A 19654-nucleotide genomic window follows, 5' to 3' on the forward strand; every position below is an offset into this window, starting at 1 on the left:
TAACTGTCATTTAGGCTCAAGCATGGGAGGGAGGAAGGATGTCTAACCAGAAACCTGATACCTCCTACAAACTGAATTCCATCCTGACCAGTGGGGTCTGATTACTTATTATTTCATTTATTACACAAATACTTACTGAATGGTCATCTCCAGTGCCCCAGAAGCTCTACTGTTCTTATGATGGAAGACTGAAAAAGACGGGGGAGGATATAGCTCAATGGTAGAGTGTATACCTACCATGCTATGAGGTCCTGGGTTCAATCCCCAGTACCTCCACCAAAAAAAATAAATAAATTTATTTAATTACTTCCCCCCTCCCAAAAAAAAATGAAATAAAAAAAAAAGAAGACTGAAAAAGAGGCACTGCCTACCCTGAAGGAAAGGAGGGCTTTGGGAGGAGGCGATGAGGGCACAGCCTCAGCCCTAATCAAAGCCCACACCTTCAGTGCAGTCACCCCTCAGCCTGGTGGCATCTGAATGACTCACCAGGCTGCCTCAGCTACAGACTGCCAGCACTCAAAGGCAGGCAGAATGACCCAGGAAACTGACACCATGACATTCTTGTCCCGCATTGGCTCTGACCTGGGTTATTTGTACCTCTGGACTCAAGTCCAGATTCCCAGATGCAGTGAAGACTATGGACAGTGTGACCGTGTCTAGGGCACGACTGCTGTTCTTGCACCCGCTCTCAAACCAACTCCTGCCCCACTCTCAGCTCCTGAACAGGAATGCGAAACAGAAAAGGCTATTTGAGGGGGAAAGTGATACATTAGAATACTAGTTTTTAGTGGGTGGAGTACATTTGAGAGGCTGTGGAATTCAAAAAGATTTAAAAAAAAATAAAAAGAGCCCTCATAATGTGGTTGGGAATATAAAATGATGCAGCCACTTTGTCCAAATTTTCTTCTGCAGTGTAGTCAGTTTACAATGTTGTGTTAATTTCTAGTGTACAGCATAATAGTTCAGTCATACATATACATACACATATCCCTTTTCATATTCTTTTTCATTATAGGTTACTGTAAGATACTGAATATAGTTCCCTGTGCTATACAGTAGGACCTTGTTATTTATTTTATATATAGTAGTTCGCATCTGCACATCTTGAGTTCCCAGTTTACCCCTTCCCACCCACATTCCCCATGGTAACCATAAGTTTGTTCTCTTTATCTGTGGGTCTCTTTCTGTTTTATAAATAAGTTCATTTGTCTTTTTTTTAGATTCCGCATATAAGTGATATCATATGGTCTTTTTCTTTCTCTTTCTGGCTTACTTCACTTAGAATGACAATCTCCGGGTTCATTCATGTTGCTTCAAATGGCATTATTTTATTCTTTTCTATGGCTGAGTAGTATTCCATTTTATAAATAGAGCACAACTTCTTTATCCAGTCATCTGTTGATGGAAATTTAGGTTGTTTCCATGTCTTGGCTACTGTAAATAGTGCTGCTATGAACATTGGGGTGTCTTTTCGAATTAGAGTTCCCTCTGGATATATGCCCTGGAGTGGGATTGCTGGGTCATATGGTGAATGTGTTTTTAGTCTTTTGAGGATTCTCCATACTGTTTTCCAAAATGGCTGATGCAGCCACTTTGGAACAGTCTGGCAGTTTCTCAAAAGGATAAGCATAGACTTATCACTTGACCCTGCCATTCTACTTCTAGGTTTATATAAGAGAAGTGAAAATAAATGTCCTCACAAAAAAACGTATACATGAGTGTTCATAGCAACATTATTCATAAGAGCCCCAAAGTGGAAACAACCCCGATGTCCATCAACTGATGAAAAAAATGTGGTATATCCATACAATGTGTTATTATCCAGCAATTAAAACAGTATTGATACATGCCACAGCATGGCTGAATCTTGAAAACATTATGCTAAATAAAAATAAGCTGGTCAGAGAAGTCGTATTCTCTGATTTCATGTATATGAGATGTCCACAATACACAAATGTACAGAGTCAGAAAATAGGTAAATGATTGCCTAGAGTTGTAGCAGACGGGGGTAAATGGGGAGCGACTGTTACTTGGTAATGGGTGTGCATATTCCCTAAGTTAATTGGGGTGATAGTTGCATAGCTGTATGAACATACTAAAAACCATTGAATTTCATATTCTTTAAATGGGTGAATTTTATGATACATGAGTTACATCTCAATAAAGTAAGTTATATGTTATATTTATATTATAGTTATAGTTCTATTTTAAAATTTTTTAAGGATTGTTTAATTTTGAAGAAAAAGTGTGCAATACCAAGAAGTCTTATTAGGTTAATGTCATTTTTACTTCCATCAGGGTTGGAAGTAGAGGGAAGATAAAATCAGGATAATCTTTGGTCTCTCATAACAGAGACCATGAGAAAATACTCTAATTTAAGGGAAATTATTTTTCATGGTTGACAGGAACAAATGTTTGTAGAGAATATGGTATATAAAAAAAAAAAAAACTGGACATCTGGTGGGTATAGGCCAGTGAGTGTAGGCTATTCTGTTGTTATAATCCAGCATCCTCAGATGATAAGTGTTGGTGAGGACATGGTGAATGGGAACACTCACACATTGCAGGTGGGGTTGTGAAATCTTCTTGGGACAGCATTTTGGCAGTTCATCTAATGGTTAAGCATAGAGTTACCACATGACCAAGTAGTTCCACTGCTAGCTATATACCCAAGAGAAATGGAAATGTGCCCATGCAAAACTTACTCACAGAAGCTTTATTCATAGTATCCAAAAAGTGAAAACAACCCACACGTCCATCAGCTAATGAATGGATAAATACAATGTGGTATATTCACACAATAGAATATTATTTAGCCGTGAAAAGGAATGAAGTTCTGTTGCATGCTATAGCAGGGTGAACCTTGAAAACATGCTTTCTGAGACGAGCTAGTCATAAAAGACCATATTTAAGTGATTCCATTTATATAAACTGTCCGGAATAGGCAAAGATACAGAGACAGAAAGATTAGCAGATACCTAGGGCTGGAGGATTTAGAGGAAGGTACAGGGTATCTTTGTGAGCTGATAAAGATACTCTACAGTGGATTGTGGTAAATAAAGATTGCATAACTCTGTGATTGTACTGAAAACCACTGAAGTGTGTACTTTCAGTGGGTAAATATGGCGTGTGAATTATATCTCAATAAAGCTGCTTTTTTTAAAAAAAAATCTAGCTTTTATATCTTGGCATCTTTTGACTCTTTCCTACTTGCTGCAGCCACAGCTTTTTGCAGTGGTATTTTGGGGAAAGTTAATGTGAATCTCTGGTGTCTTAAACAAGTCCAATACTGTAAGGATATTTTCTGTGAGTTCATTAGGAATTATTGCTTAACTAAGTCTGGAATTGCAATCGAGTAGCTCCTCAGTAGGGTTGCACCATCTGTGCTGATCTGTAGATAAGTCTGTTCAAAACACACATTGAATTAGTGTACATAGCACTGCTCTGTAGGCTGCTGGGACAAGTTTCTACACTTTAAAAAATATTTTATCAACAATATGCTTTAGGTTATAGCCAGTGTATTTGTATTATTTATTGAGCTGTCTCAAGTCAGAGGGCATTAATATGGAACAGCTTTAATTTTCCCCAGTCACTGCTTAGGCCACGTTTCGTTGAATTTTGCCTTGCTATCCCTTAATGACACTTAGCTGCATTCAGGTCACTTTCAGTTAACAGAAGGTCAGTCTGGTCTGCTTTTCAACTCTCATCTCATACTAATTTAAATCTAATTTCCTCTTTCCACTCCATCAGGGTGGACAGAGCATAGTCTGGTTATCAGCTACCTCTTTTTTTTTAATTCTTATTTTTTTATTGAAGTATAGTCGATTTACAATGTTAGTTTCAGGTGTACAGCAAAGTGATTCAGTTATATACATACATATATATTTAGTTTCTTTTCCATTACAGCTCATTACAAGAAATTGAATGTAGTTCCCCGTGCTATACAGTAGGTCCTTGTTGTTTATCTGTTTTACCTATAGTGGTGTGTATCTGTTAATCCCAAACTCCTAATCTATCCCTCGTCTCTCTTTCCCCCCTGATAAACACAATTTGTTTTCTGTGTCCATAAGTCTATTTCCTGGCTTGTAAATAAAATTTGTAGCTTTTTTTTTTTTAGATTCCACATATAAGCGACATACATGATATTTGTCTTTGTCTGACTTAACTTCACTTAATATAGTCTCTAGGTTCATCCATGTTGCTGCAAATGGCATTATTTCACTCTTTTTATGGCTGAGTAGTATCCCATTGTGTATATATACCACATCTTCTTTATCCAGTCATCTGTCGATGGACATTTAGGTTGTTTCCATGTCTTGGCTGTTGTAAATAGTGTCTCAGCCATCTCTTTTCCCTCCCTTTCTAAGGCCTGACTTCTAGGCTGTCAGAGGCCAGACAATAGATGAGAACAGTGTCCCTTGACCTGATCTCCTGTTTTTTGGACAAGCACAGTCTTGCCATCATGCCTTCTGGGTGACAGGTGTCAAAATGCTGCTTCACACTGGGTAGTTCAGAGAGCTCCCTTCCCAGCCCCTGGATGTGGGAGACCCAGCCCCAGCTCGACTTCCATGACTAAGCCCTTCCCCGTGGGTACAGTAACTGTCTAAGGACTGGCAGGGAGAAATAGCGGGGGTGTTACGTGCATATGTACATACATGTTTATTATACAGTTTACTGATGTTAAAGAATGTGTAGTTCACAATTTGCAGATAAAATAAAATATACAGTATTCTTTAGTGCAAATTCCACCTAGCCAATTGATTCTCAGAAGACTTAACAATGACTTCTGCAGTTGTAACTGACAAACGAGTGTCATTCAAATGTGAGTGCTGGGTAGTATTTTCATATAAGTTAAGAACTAAGACAAAAGTGAGATAAAGAAGGGGTATCAGAAGTACAATTGTTAGTGTGGTGAGCAACTGCTTTCTGAATCAGATAATAGGTTCATATGCTGGAAGAGTACATCCTCCAGTTTTTACTGTTAACAGTGTAAGACTCTAGACGTGGTACACTTTTAAATTTAATCTGCACTATTAGCATTTTCTCCACCACTTTCTTAAATGCAGATGATCAACAAAACAGCAAAGTCCTAATTTGTAGCATTTGCCAATTTCAAGCTACTTATGCGACCTTACTGAGTGCTTAATTGGGACAAGACGCACAGGAGCACACTATTTTTTCCACCTCACGGATAGAGTAGACATAAGAAAAACTCTGACAATAAATAATAGCAGTGAAATAATTAAGAAATGATGAGTTTTAAGTATTGATTACCTTTGTTTATTAATTTTTTTAATGGAACTTGATGTAATTTAATTTTTGAGAATGACTGTTTCAGTTTCTAAAAATTTAAAAATTGGCTGCCCGGCTGGCTCTGGAATACGACTGCCCTTGCACACAGCATCCTCCAAAGCTCCTCTCGGCTCCAGGCCCCCTCCCCTGGGGTGCCAACCTCCTGATGAGATGCAGAGAGACATCTTGGCTCTCCCTCGCTCCACTCAGCTCATCGGCAGGCCAGCTGCCTTGCACCCCGGGTCCGGCTTAACTCTCCACCAGGGACAGCTCCAGAGTCTCCTTACAGGCATCCCTAGCCTTTACTAGTGAGCCTCTTGGTACCCTCCTCCATTTTTGTGGTGGCGGGAGGACGGGAGATGGGGAAGCTGACGACTGCACACACCACACTCCCAAACAGGAAGCTCACTGTGCCCACAAACCCCATTTGTTTGGGTTTTTTTTTAAGGGAAGTAAGCCTTTATTTCCTTGTTTCACAAATAAAGCTGGCTGAGTTGGTTGCTTTTTGGTGATTAGTCAGAGGCCAAATCCCACATCCTCATCTAACTCCTGAGACTCTTCCTCTGCTTCACCCTTGGCTGGGGCTGCAGTGGGTGTGGAAGCGGCCACGAGGTCAGCAGCCGCAAATGCAGATGGAACAGCCAAGAAGGCCTTGACCTTTTCAGCAAGTGGGGAGGTGAAATCAGTCGCCACAGACAAAGGCAGGACCCGCTGGTGCCCACTGATGATGGAAGGGGGTCCAGATGCAACCGCTGGGTAACTAGTCTGCAGATGGACACCAGCGACGTGGCGGACACCTGCCAGGAAGCGAGAGTGCACAGTCTCCTCCGTGACGTCAGCACTTCAGGGTTGTAGATGCTGCCCATTGTCAAGCACCTGCTGGGTGATCAGCCCATGGAGAACGGGGAGACATGCAGCCACTTAGAATGTGGCTTCACTGGCTCCCAGTTGGTCTCCAGCCTTAATCAGCTGCACATCATTCAGGATGTCAGTGGTGCCCTTGGAGAGTTCGATGATGATGCCTAACGCCTGGAAGAAGGGGGTCTTCTCAGGCCAGGCCCAGTGTTCTGGGAGGGCCCAGTGACTTTACCCAGGGCCATGGCACCAGCACAGGCGGCAGCTGGCACCTTAATGGCCAGCAGCATGTCCCTGATCTCAGTGAGGTCCTCCTTGGTGAACACAAAGCCCACGTTCCCCTGGATGTGTGGCGGCAGTTTCTCCAGAGCTGGGTGGTTTTGCAGGTACCCTCAGATGGCCTTGCCTGCCAGCACCACAGCCTTCCCTCAGAGGGACACGCGGCTCTGCTGCGTCTGCTTGGAGCCCACATTGTCTGCTCCCACGATGAAGCATTTAGGATAACATCCAGAAGTTGGATGATCTTTAGAGAGTAATTGGACTTCCAGGTCCCTCTTTCTTCCCTGGGTATCCCAGCAGTGCATGAGGGATGACCACACAAGGTTTAAGGACGATGTCACTCACACAACGGTGCCTGGTGAAAGGAGGGCGTTTTCCCATGGATTTCTGGGGCCATCAGAGCCAGCTCACCTTCTCCCAGTGAGCTCTGAGGAAGGTATTAATGTCTCTTTAGAAGCTGGATTATCCCTACCTCTTTTAGCATCCCTATTTATTAATTCTGCAGTTACAGCATATCTTGCTAGACGTGTATGCAGTTTTATTTAGCATTCTCAATTTTAAACCTAGCTGGATAACATTCACCATTTGCTTTAAATCAGAGACATGATCATTTTCTCCCTAAATCACTTTATTAGACACATACACACTATATAAATCTTTTGGGGGTACTTAATCTTTCTAGCCTGGGTTAGATCTATAATTAATAGTCTGGTTTTTCCACATTCCAAAATACAAAAACCTTAACTTTGTCCTACTCACTTGATTTTTAATGAGTAGACCCTGAGGGATTCAGATATTCCTAAATCTTGATAACATTCTTCAAAGAGACATGAAATGCCTATAGCCCTGGGGAGAAATAGCTTTAACTGCTCCAAGTCTAGCCTCATCAAGATTACAGTTCTCCAGATACAGTGTCACTGAACAAAAGAAACGGCGAAGGATGAGAACTTACCCCACCAGATATCAAACACACTATGAAACCTCAGCGAGAAAAACAGGAGGAGCAAATAAAGCAAAAAGCAAATTAATCCAATTTCAAGACTATCAAATGGAGAATCCAGTCCAGGTACATGTGGGGACTCATGTGTGGGATAAACTAGCATCGCACAGACGGTTACTCATGTAAATATAGGAGATTATTTCTCAATTCCTGGAGTGAATGGAGAAGGCCTTTGTCAATAAACATGACATCAAACTAAAAAAATATTAAGGAAAGACTGACTTACCTAACTGCTTTAAAACTTTAAACTTACAACAGCAAGAGACATCATAAACTAGCTTAAAGGACAAATGATTGGAAGAAAGTATTTCCTCCATGCACAATAGATAAAAGTATTAGCCTTAGTGGGGCACTGAGTTTATTTTGGCTGAACACTGCCAGCCAGTGTGAACATCAATGAACAGCCTCAGGCAAGGATGAATGTTCCCACTGAAAAATGATCTTCTGAGATACAAGAATAAATATGAAATTGTATTTTAAGACTCTAAGTAGTACTATAATATTATTATTAAAAATTAAGTATGTTTTTAAAGTTTGTCGTGATGATGTAGCAGTACAGTTTCTCAGCACCGCCAGCTGCTGGGCGGCCCCTCCTCACGGGTGCAGGGCTTAGGCAGATGCTTCCCCTGATGGAAAGCAGGGGTCCCTTTGGCTGTGTCTGCCAGCGTGGGCTACTGAGAACGGCGGGTTTGGTCTCAGATCAGTGAGCTTTCCTTCTTCTCTAATGGTAACAGAAAGGTAAAGACGTCCCTCCTCAGCTTCCAGACTGGCAGTCTTGGCAGCTGTCACGTGATCACAGTGCAGGGTCCATGCTTAAAGACAGTGTCTTCTGCGTAGAAAACGAACTTATGGTTACAGGGAGGGGTTGGGGAGGGACAAATTGGGAGTTCAAGATTTGCAGATACTAATTGCTATATATAAAATAAACGAGGTCCTACTGTATAGTGCAGGGAACTGTATTCAGTATCTTGTAGTAACCTATAATGAAAAAGAGCATGAAAACAAATATATGTACATGTATGACTGAAACAGTATGCTGTGCACCAGAAATTGACACAACATTGTAAACTGACTATATGTCAATTAATAAATTAGTTAATTAATTTTTTTGAATAAGACAGTGTCTTCTGAAGGTTTAAGAAACAAACAGAAGATTTTTGCCCTCACATTAACAGGTAAACAGAAGTGGGGCACAGAAGCCTGCTAGGAAGCCCCCAGAAGCATCTGCTGAGCTAAATGTTGAGAAGTTAGCAGCCGCCCAGCAGGCGCAGAAAGCAGCTGGAAGGAGCGGGGCCTCTTGGAAAAGCCTTGAGTCCTTGATTCTGATTTAAAGCGAAGATGGAAGAAGCCAGAAAAAGTGGGTCTAGATCGTGATGTTCTTGGGAGCCATACTGAGGACTGCGGATTTTATCTGTAGAGAATGTCTTCAGGAAGACCAGGCAGATTTATATTTTTCAAGGATGCCCGTGAATATTCATGTGCCTGCCTTCATTTTGCAAGTGATAAAAAATTTTGTATGTGCCTTACAATAATCAGTTCATTTACTTCTTGTAACAGCTATGGGGCAGGTCACTGTTTTTGTCTCCATTTTGCAGTTGAGGGAACTGAGGCAAAGGTTAAATCCTTTGCCTAGCATGACGCGGTTATCGGTGGAACAAAGGCAGGCAGTCTGGACCCCACCTCTTTCCTATCTTACACTGTTTTTGCTTGTGTCTCTTTAAGAACATATATGTTTTCTTGAGAAAAGGGAGTCAAAAAAATTTTTTTCCATGTGATTTCTTCCATGCCACCTACCAAGATAGAATGTTCTTTGGCTTCTAAATAGAATCACTTGGGCAGCTCAGCTTCCCCGCTCCCTCTAACCCTGCAGCTGCTCCTTGGCCCCGTTAGTCTTGATCCCTGTGTCCCTCCTTTTCTGGACAGGCTAGGAACTCTCTTGGCTTCCAGTGTTGCCAGCATAGCCCCAGCCAGGAGAGGCGAGGCTTGAGACAGGGTGGCAGGGGTTGCCTGAGCCTTTCTCTTCTGAATCAGTGGTGCCTATGCCACTAATCTCCACAACAGGGGAGAGGAGACAGAGCACTCAGTAAGGTCACCTTGCACTCACCTGCAAATAATCCTGATGGTCGTTCAGTCCACCACCATCATTTACTGAACAGCACCTCCTCAGGTGCCCGGGGCCGTGTTGGGAGGTGGAGGTGAGACAGGAAAGTAGAAATGAAGGGAAAAGAAGGTGTGTAGGCCACGATCGGTGATTTTTCCATCCCGGGTTCTCATCCAGGCTACGTTTCATCACTAGTATTGTGTCAACAAATGGTGGCATGATTCTTATAAGCAGTTGTGGCGCTGTGGCTTAGAGGTCTAGTTGATAGAAGGCGTTGTGTACCCACCTCCCACCCCATGATTTTCCATTGACCACACTGTAAATCCTGTACGTCTGCCTCAGGGACCCTCTAATAGGTGCCTCACTGCTAACTGGAAGGATCAAATATTCATAATCATCGAACCCTGTGCTGTGAGAAGAGCAAAGTATCAACATGCACCTCTTTTCAAAAATTCAAATAATTGCTGAACAAAGGCAGAAAATGCAGGAGACTTCGATTTCAATTTACTTATTCACCGATGAACCTTGTGGTTTTTCTTTAGCAGAGGAGGAAGGCTGATAGATGATATCTCAAAGACTGGTAAAGACTTGGGGAGTAGTAACAACCTAGAAACCAAAATGATGGGAAAATTTTCCTTCTATTTTAGAAAAATTGTTCGAGAAAATCAGGTTGAATAATTTGTTGGACATTGTTATTTCATCCCTGACATACCTGTATCCATGAAACATGAAGCCTTGTAATGAGATTCAACCTTACTTCAGGTCATTATTATAAATATACTACAAAAAAAAAAGTGTCTTATTCCCCCTAATTCACTGTAGTAGTCATTGGATGCACTTTTATTACATAGTTTCGATTCAGTTAACTTAGGGTCTTAACTTTCTTCTATTCAGCAAAACATTTTAGCATTTAAAACTTTGATAACACATGATTTTTAAATTCCTTCATTTTACACTTTTATTACTTCATTTATACTTTAAATTTAAGATTTGCATAAATTTACAAAAATGCAAGCATAATAATGTTCTTCACAGCATTATTTATAAAGCAAAAAAATTGGAAAGAATCCAAATGTCTCTAAACAGGAAACTGGTTATTAATTCAGAATAATATTAAAAATGATGCACAGAGAATATAGTCAGTGTTTTATAATAACTTTGTATGGAGTATAATCTATAAAAAATATTGAGTTACTATGTTGTACACCTGAAACTAACGTAGTATAAGTCAACTATACTTCAATTAAAAAAAAATAAAAATGATGAAGTAGGTCTGTAACTATTGATATAAAAAGTTATTCACCATATAGTGAGTTTTTTTAAAGATTACAAAAGCAGGCTGTTATCTTTTTTTTAATTGTATGTTTAGAAAAGAAGTCTAGGAAGATGTAAGTCAAAATGTTAACAGTGTGACTGACTCTCAGTGAATCTGCAGACGGTTTTCAGTTACAACTTTCTGTCTTGTGTGTTGTGTAAGGTGACTTCCTAAATTATTAATTATCATTTTTATATATAGCATGTATAATTTTGCAGATGGAAAAATATTTTTCTGTTTAAAATTAAACTTGAAAAGGTACAAGGAACTCTGAAAGAAGTTTACTGTTAATTATTTAAGCATATAAAAAATTTCTGCATGGTGCACATTAAATCAGCACTCTCACCTGTTTTTGAACTTTTCCCCCTTCCGTACCTGCTGAAATGCTATTAACACCTTCCCCATCCCACGCCTGTTGCTCTTTGTCCTTCATCTGTCCCGCTCCCCCTCCTTTGAGCTGAAACAGCAGACTCTTCTCCTCAGTATACCCATTCTCCATGAGGATGGGTTTGAGGTAGAACATTAAAATTGGCGGTCATCCTTAAGCCTGTCCTTTACCTAGACCAGTCAGTTAGGAAGTACCGATGAATCGTTGGTGCGTGTCACTGGTGAAGAGTGTACTTGATCAGACAGCTTGTCTGGAGTGACACGGACGTACGCTCTACTGAGGGTGCCTAAGTTCCGCCCAAGGCTTTGCATTCCAGAAACTGGAACAAGGTGGTTTTCTTCTTCAAAGGCAGAAAAAAATGTGACTCAGATCTCTCTTTGGCTCTTTTTAGACTCTAATAAGGTCATTACTTAGTCTGAACTGAAAGACCACAATTTTTTTTAAAGAATCTTGCCAATTCCCAGGTGTTTTGTGTCTGCCTTTGGTACTGCTGGTTTTGATCATCTTGAACCCTGGCCGGGTTGGCTCAAGTGCTAGTTTCACCATTTGGGCAAGGGAAGGACAAGATCACAAAGAGCAGGCAGAGAGGCAGACGTTCTGAACAAACCTATGTACTGGGGAGTCTATTCATTGTGGTGTATAGTGAATATAAGAAACTGGTCTCTCCCTAGAATAATTATAGCAAGTTAGGACAGGTGCAGGAAAACTTACGCAAGGTTTGTTCAAACTTCAGCAGAGTCTTGGGAGGACTTTGAAAGGCCTTGTTACCATCAGCCTCAGCAGGTCATTAAAAGGCAATGTTTCTTTTATTCCTTGATTACTGAGAGCATGCTCCTGGGTCTTCCTAGAGTCTCAGAGTCTTCCCGAGGTACGGGGTGGTGGTAGACCTCAGGCGCACTTCCATGGCCTTTACGTATCTTTTTCATATTTAACATTAGCTTTTGCTAATTTTTTCCCCTTTTCCCTTTTGGTTCCTTCTTACCCACTTTCTCTAATGCAGCTGAATTCTCAACACCAAAAATACAGGAACTAAAACTCAAGGATGAAGTGAAATTAGAGAATGGAGAGAAACAGGTGGATTCTGGGATCTTCAGAAACCTAAATTACATTTTTTAAAATTGCTTTGGTTGTTTCCATCTGGGGGGAGCCCTGTCCCAGGAAGCCCCTATGTCGGAGCCTGTTCATCCCTCGCTCAGCTGGGACAGCCCCCTCCAATGTGTTAAAGTTTCCGGACGGAAAGTCAGCGCTTGCTAACATCTATCAGTTTTTCTTTAACAGAGAGCTTCGTGGATTTTGATGTCCTCAAATTTAGAGACAGGAGCGGCCTCTCGCCCGGTGTCACTGGGTCTCACCGACGGCTGCTGCTGGGCTGTTCAGCTTAGGTCGGCCACTGCCCGGGAATAACCCGAATCAAGGCGCCCCCCCCCCCACCGCCCACCTGCATTTTCTCGGTCAAATGAAGGTCTGCTTGAAGACAAGGGGAGGCGGGGGCGGGGGGAGTACTGTGGGGACAGGGAGTCAGCTGGTCAGGAAATAGGACAGGAGATATCAGTAAAAGCACAGGCAGGTGCCCTTTGGGCTGCGGGGGGTGAAATGTGGTCTGAGGCGCAGGTCGATGCTAAGGTGACGCGGTTCCAGGTCCGAGCGCATCACCTCGTCTCTCTGCACACTCCTTGAACCAGACGCTCCTCTCTTCCCCGACTTGGAAGAGGAAAGGGTGCTGGTGTTGACTGACTCCTGACTCTGCTTCCTTTCCAGCTGACCCGCTGGTGGGCAGCATCGCCACACAGTACATGACCAACAGGGCGGAGCACGACCGGATGGCCAGACAGTGGACCAAGCGGTACGCCACATAGGGTCGGTGTCCCCGCACCTCGGCTCTGGTGGTCTTATTTTTATTACACTTTGAACCGTTTTGTGATGGAATGTCATGCCCCCCACCCTGTTCCTTTGTTCTCCCTCCCCATCCCTTCGCGTTTAGTTCCCTTTTTAATTTCTATTAACTTGAAAGATTTGGGGTTTTTTTTTTCTTTTTTCCCACCTCAGCGTGGCTGGGAACTTTCGTTTTCAGTGCAAACAATGTTGGATCTGTCGTAATAAGAGCTTTCTTACAAAGCTTTGTATTACCGTGTGGTTTTGTTTTTGGTTTTTTGGTTTTTTGGGGTCGTTTTATTTTGATTTTTTTTTCCTCTTATGTGATCTTCGGGAAAACACAGATTCAGAGTTATATCTCGTTTCTACTTAAATGTAGTGCTTAGGGTTAATTTTTTTGTACTGAAGTCTTTATTGGTGGGTGCATGCCACTGGGAACAAGTTTTTGTAAAAAAGCTTCAATCAGAATCACTGTGCATTACTGAGACTCTGTTTATCACTAGCCTTCTGTCCCCAGGCAGAAGACTATTGAACAAAATAATATGTATTTTGATTTACTTAAAGTGCTTGTAAATTTCTTAGGGACCTGCCACTTTTGACTGTGGATCAGTTGATGTACACTTGTATTATTAAAGCACTCAATAAATCACTGTGGCTGATAAATGCACTTCTGGTAACCCGGCGTTTGCTTTGCATCCTAGTCGCCGGCTGAGCCCTACGTACGAGGCTTGTCTAATTCAATTACAGATTTGAGTGTATTTTTCTTGTATTTCTGAGTGTATTTCTCAAACCTCGAATATTTCTTCACAGTCAAGTTGCTTAACATGTGGAATTTCCCCAGCTATCAATAGCCTGATGATCTGATGGTTGTTTCAGATCCCTGTGGTTTTACATCTTGGCTGGATGGCACTTTCTCATGGACATCTTTCCTGTTACAACTGTCTTTAGGCAACAGTTAAAAATGTGTGACTCCAAAAACCGGCTTCTGGTGAAAGTGAAGTCTGAGGTGATCGTGGTGTTAGGTTCCTTTTTAATTTATTTCTCTCCTTTTTTTTCTCTTAAGATTGTTCTAATGATTGCCCTTGAGTTTGGGGGTGTTTTTTCTCCATAATTTTAGTGGAAGAAGTAAACTCCACTTGTGTTAATCACGGCTAGCACAGTCAGTGACAAGGGTATGTCTGTCTGACTTTGACCTTCAGCTATTTTAGGGATGCAGCTAAGGAGGCAGAGGAAACTCGTGTGTGGTGCAGCTTGAAAACCACACTGACATGCTGATTGATATTCAGGGTTCTTTGTGTTACAAGGCATGTTGGAAACTCCTGCTTCCGCTAATTACAGTTACAAGCCCACCATACAGCTTGGTCTAGTTTAAGGACCATCTTTCCTGATCAATAATAGGATTTACAAATGTAAGTCATTTACCTCTAAATATTTCTGATTGAAATTTTAGTATCTTTATCTGAAACGTTTTAAATATCTGATTTAGAAGGTGCAGCTTTTGTTGGGTTTTAATGGTTAAAAAGAAATCCTAAAGAAAATATGTCTTAACATTGAAAATGTTACTTTTAAACTCAAGTACCTATGGATTTTTTTTAAATAACAATTTTACCATTCATTTTATTTGGAAACACGTTCCAGCATACCACAACACTGGATGGCCTCAGTTCCAACTACTCAATTCTGTAGTTGTAGCCAGAGTAACCACAGACAATACATATGAATGAGTACAGCTGTGTTCCAAGAAAACTTTATTAACACAGCAGTCAATAGCCAGATTTAGCCAGTAAGTTGTAGTCTTCCACTGCCCGTTACAGACCACCATAGACTGGGGGGAAAAAGTCAGATTACTGTGTGTTTAACATCTCTTTCCTTAAAAATAAGCAAATAAATAAATAAATAAATGTCTTTCCTTAAAATAATATAAACATAATTAATATAATACAAGATTAATTTTTTGAAAACTACCCAGAATATTTTATTCCCTACAGACTTTCTCACCACAAGGGTTTTTATGTTTACTTTAATACCTTAGATTAAAAAAATTGAACTCTAAAAACATTGAACCATTTTATTTGAAATTTTATTAAACTTTTTTTTTTTTTTTTTTTTTTTTTTTTTTTTTTGCTTTTGACTGATTCAACCAGGCTCGGGATATTAATACTGACTTTTATAGACAATATTTAAATTCAGTTTGCCTTTCTTCTTTTAAAATGTCAACTCCATTGGACACACATTTTAAATGATATATCCAATATATTTCATCTACATCTCATATCTGGTTGTACTTCAGATCATTTTAAAATCTGTGTTATTTGGGAGCCTAAGATTATAACAATTCTAGTAGGAAATCCTATCACAAATCCATGTTTGCTATTCCATGAGCCATTTTCAGGTTTTATGTCAATTTGATATGAAGAGTCTATAAAACTTCTTCCCTTATGTTATGAACTCCAAGTACTTAATGACAAACAAATGTACCCCCCACCTTCAAACTGGGAAAGCTGGAGACACTCCAGAGAGACCAACAAACTCTTAGTTGAGCCTGTTAAGTCTAGATTCCAGATAACATGGGAATTTTACTTGAAATCTGTAATCACAGCAGGCAATACAGTTCTAATAAGTTTTCAATAATGTTTGTAAAATAAGATTTGGGAGTAGTTTGGCACTCAGAAAGCTAAATAACTTTGCTAATCATTATGGGAGTAACATTGACTTTGTACCCTAATATTATTTAACTTTCCAAACCAATGTTTGCTAGTTGTGGTATCTTGTAGCTTTGTTAAATAAAAATGTTAGCAGATCTTTGACTGAAGCAGGGCCATTGGTCATTGAGAAAGTAGTTCGAAATGATATTTATTGATCTTAAATAATTTAGAAGGTTGTGGCTTCAATTTGTCATCAAACTGCAAATAAATAGAACATTGTTCATTTGTTCCTCTACAAGAGTCCACTGAAGATAGCAAATGCAGAGGTAATCAAAGTTTTCTCTTTTTTTTTCTGCTTAAAACTTTACTAATTTAAAGCATTTATTCAGGAAAGTTTTCTAAAATGGATTGCACTTTGTTGCCATTTTTTTTTCCTCGATCTTTTCTTCTTATTCCAAGATGAGAGAATAAACCTAGAAGTTTATCCTGGAATACTGGTTTGGGAATTATGAAGAAAGGAAATATTTACTCGGAATTTACTGTACACCAGGCCGTATGTTACCTTATAAGACCTGAGCCTAGCCCTGTAGGGTGAAGGTGGCTGTCACAGTCTGAACATTTATGTTCCCCCAAATTTGTGTATTGAATCCTAATCCCCAAGGTGATGGCATGATGAGGCGGGGCCTTTGGGAGGTGACTGGGTGACAAGGGCAGAGCCCTCGTGGCTGGGATCAGTGGTTTTATACAAGAAACCCCAGAGCTCCCTTCCATCACGTGAGGACACAGTGAGAAGCTGCAGTCTACAGCCAGGAAGAGGGCCTGCACCAGAACCCAACCACCTTCGTGTCTGAGCTTGGACTTCCAGCCTCCAGATCTGGGAGAAATAAGTTTGCATTGTTGATAAGCCACCCAGCATGTGGCTCATACAGCAGCCTGAACAGACTAAGACAGTGGCCCTCCGTCATGCCCAGCAAACAGGGTACTATAGTGAGACTCCCACCCAAGCGTGTGACACCGGACCCTTGCCATCAATTAAAAAACCACATATGACCACACTATGAAAATTAATTGGTATAATTCAGTCTTAGAGTCAATGGGCTGTACAAGTTTTAGGTGCTGGGGGGTTTGCCATCTTCAATAAATTGGGGAAAATATCGAAGGAGGTGCAGACCTGGTATTAGGTGGGAGATCAAACAGCACTTCCAGTCTATAAGCTGCCGCCTTATGATTGGTCCAGCCGTGGGGTGACGTCACTTGGGAGACCTTGAATGACTCTGCATCTCTGTGCTGCAATAATGGGGCTGTTAACTCTTATCACACTTGGCAGTTTTTCATGTCTCTGTAATAATCTGTGCTTTAAAAAGAGCTGTGTTCAGAGTTAATACTAAAAACAGTTGAAATTGTACAAAGGAGCCCTAACAGAGGATCCTGACCCACCCATGTATTTTATTTCAAAGTAGCTTTGTAACCTATCAAAGTGTCCCTTCTGTACCAGGCTTTTGGGGGTGCGGGGTGGGCCTCCAGCCACACGGGCATGTCCCACATCCTAAAGTAGGTCTGTCGTTGTTCTCAGAGGAGACCTACAGCAGGCCCGGTTGTCTGCTGAACCACAGCACTTTAAGCTCCATCAGATGTGGGAACTCTTGGATTTGACAGCGGCCTCGGGGGACCTCCCGTGGATGTGCCTTTGCCTCCTCCGTGCTCCCGCTGGGCCTGGAACGTTCCTCCTCCACTCTCACGTTTCCGCCATGAGCACTGGTGACGTGCAGCAGGGTGACCCGCTTACCCCTGCTGGGGTGGGGCACCCCCCGTTTTAAAACAGAAAGTCACATGTCAGTCTGGGACAAACCAGGACTGGTACGAGCTTTTGGACCAGGACTCAATTTCAGCCAAAGGGCGCAGGCATTACACAGGGCCGGTGTGGCTCGCAGAAATGTTTTACTTGAGGAATAGGGTTTTATTTGATGTACAGAGATCCTTTTAGAAGAGATGTGCCCTCCACAGCCGCAGGAAGTCCTGTGTATTCTGCTCTCTCTGGCTTTCACACCCCGACATCTTCACTCAGTCCCTGCTTCTAGGGGCCAATGAGAGATTTAAACCAGCTGCAATCTCTCTTTACATCTTGAAACGTGACTACAGGTATGTATGCCTTTCTCTGAGGCATGTTACTGACTACTAATGAGTAGTCTTAAGCATAATATGCCTTTTGAGAGGATTTTTTTTAAAGAGAAATTCCTGAATTTCAAAAATCTCTCACATATGAGACCCACACAGGAAAATGCAGGAGATAATGTGATCACTTGTCTCTCTTATGATCCATTTATATGTCTGCATAGTCCAAGTCGGGGCAACCCCAGCCACTCCAGAACGCCCAGCATCACGGTTTCCAGTTCTGGTTGTAGAAAAACCTTACCCAGTAACCCCTGCATCTTGGAGGGCTGGTGTGCCCCCTGATCCTACTCATATCATCCCCTCCTCCCACACAACATTGTCCTCTCGTCCCTCTTTTAAAAAAATTAGTTGGGAAGTCAGAGTTCAAGATGACAGTCACATCCTGGTTTATAATAAATTTAGACCTTCTGAGAAATTCTGTCATGCTCTGCAACAGAAAAGGAGCAGATGCTTTACAGTTGGTGCTACTGGACACGCTGAGAAACACCAAGCGAAATTCTCCCATTTAATCTGTGGCACAGGGACAGTGCAGAGGAGCAGAGAGACCGCGCTCGCCGGGGACCGCCTGCCTGTGCTGAGGTTCCCTACGCGCAGGGTGATGACGTGCTCTGTGGTCTGTTCAGTCTCCAGCGTGGAACTCCAGACAAACAGACGAGGACGGCCCCACCGGGGTCTCCGATGGTTGCACTCCCATCCTTTAGGTGGACAAACAGCTCCCAAGTAATAGGATTTAAAATCAAAGCAGGGGTCACGTCACCAAGATGGTGACGTAGGTCCTTCCTGACTGCCCTCCCCTTACAAGAAGAACAATTAACCACTCTTCAAGAGCAAGACACAGCTGAGAGAGTCCTGGAACGTGGGGTGAGGCTAAAACACTCCTGAACCCCAGAGACCAAGACAGACACACTGAAAGGTGAGAGAATCAGTACACGCTGACCACACAGCCCCTCCCCGAACAGCGCAGCAGACAGGTCACCCCTGATCCTGGGTTCCTCCAGCAGGAAAGGAGAGCCGGGGGGGACAAGCAGCCTCCCCAGCACGGTCAGTCACTCTGTGGGAGCCCCAGCTCCACTCTCACCACACAGCGACTGCAGGGGAATCTGTGGGCTCAACCCCTGGGAATCTGACTGTGATGGAGATGGGGGAGGGGCTGGCAACAACCGGCTCCCGGATCTTGGCAGGCTAAGTTCAGACCTGCAGGCCCGAGGAGTAACCCCGAGCAGCAGCTTTGCTCAGCTGCAGAATCCAGTCAGGGGTGCACTCTGACCAGGGAACGCGGCACGGTCAGATCTGCCTGACTCGGATCTTTAAACGAGTTTTGCTCACCCTAAAACTTTGCCAGCCCTGTTTGGCCACATGCAGGCAAACAGCTTAGTCCCAGCCCCACCGGCTGTGGAGAGTACCTTCCAGCCCCCTCTGAGCAGATAGGCTGGTGACCACCCCTGGGGACTGTGCGGCCCTGTGGTGCTCAGGCCAAGAGGTGGTCGGGCAGAATGATATCCCCAGAGCAGAGCCAGAACCAGGCCTGCTACACTCAGGCAGGGGGGTTATCTCATAGCCAAGGCTGAGCGTAGCTGCTGACCCCACCCCATGAGAAAGCCTGTTTGGGAAATTGAGAGTAGCCTGGAGGGACCCCTTCCCATCCTCCCCAGATTTGAAAGAGCTGAGATACAGCCCCACCCACTGTGGGAAGGGACTTCTGACCCCGCCTGACCAGTAGGGCAGAGGAAATCAC

General features: G+C 42.5%; 1 protein-coding gene and 1 pseudogene across 1 annotated transcript in view; one reads left to right on the forward strand and one right to left on the reverse strand.

Moving 5' to 3' along the window:
• The window catches only part of LOC105095616 (ubiquitin-conjugating enzyme E2 E2), a 326379-nt gene extending 312610 nt beyond the window's left edge, over window positions 1-13769 (forward strand). The window contains exon 6 of the mRNA XM_031432783.2: window positions 12989-13769. Coding sequence (XP_031288643.1) covers window positions 12989-13086 — 98 coding nt within the window. The 3' untranslated portion in view covers window positions 13087-13769. The remainder of the gene's footprint in view (window positions 1-12988) is intronic.
• LOC105095614 (large ribosomal subunit protein uL10-like) lies at window positions 5809-6712 on the reverse strand (annotated as a pseudogene).
• Window positions 13770-19654: the final 5885 nt, after the last annotated feature.

Source organism: Camelus dromedarius, chromosome 2, assembly GCF_036321535.1.
Source record: "Camelus dromedarius isolate mCamDro1 chromosome 2, mCamDro1.pat, whole genome shotgun sequence".
NCBI lineage: Eukaryota > Metazoa > Chordata > Mammalia > Artiodactyla > Camelidae > Camelus > Camelus dromedarius.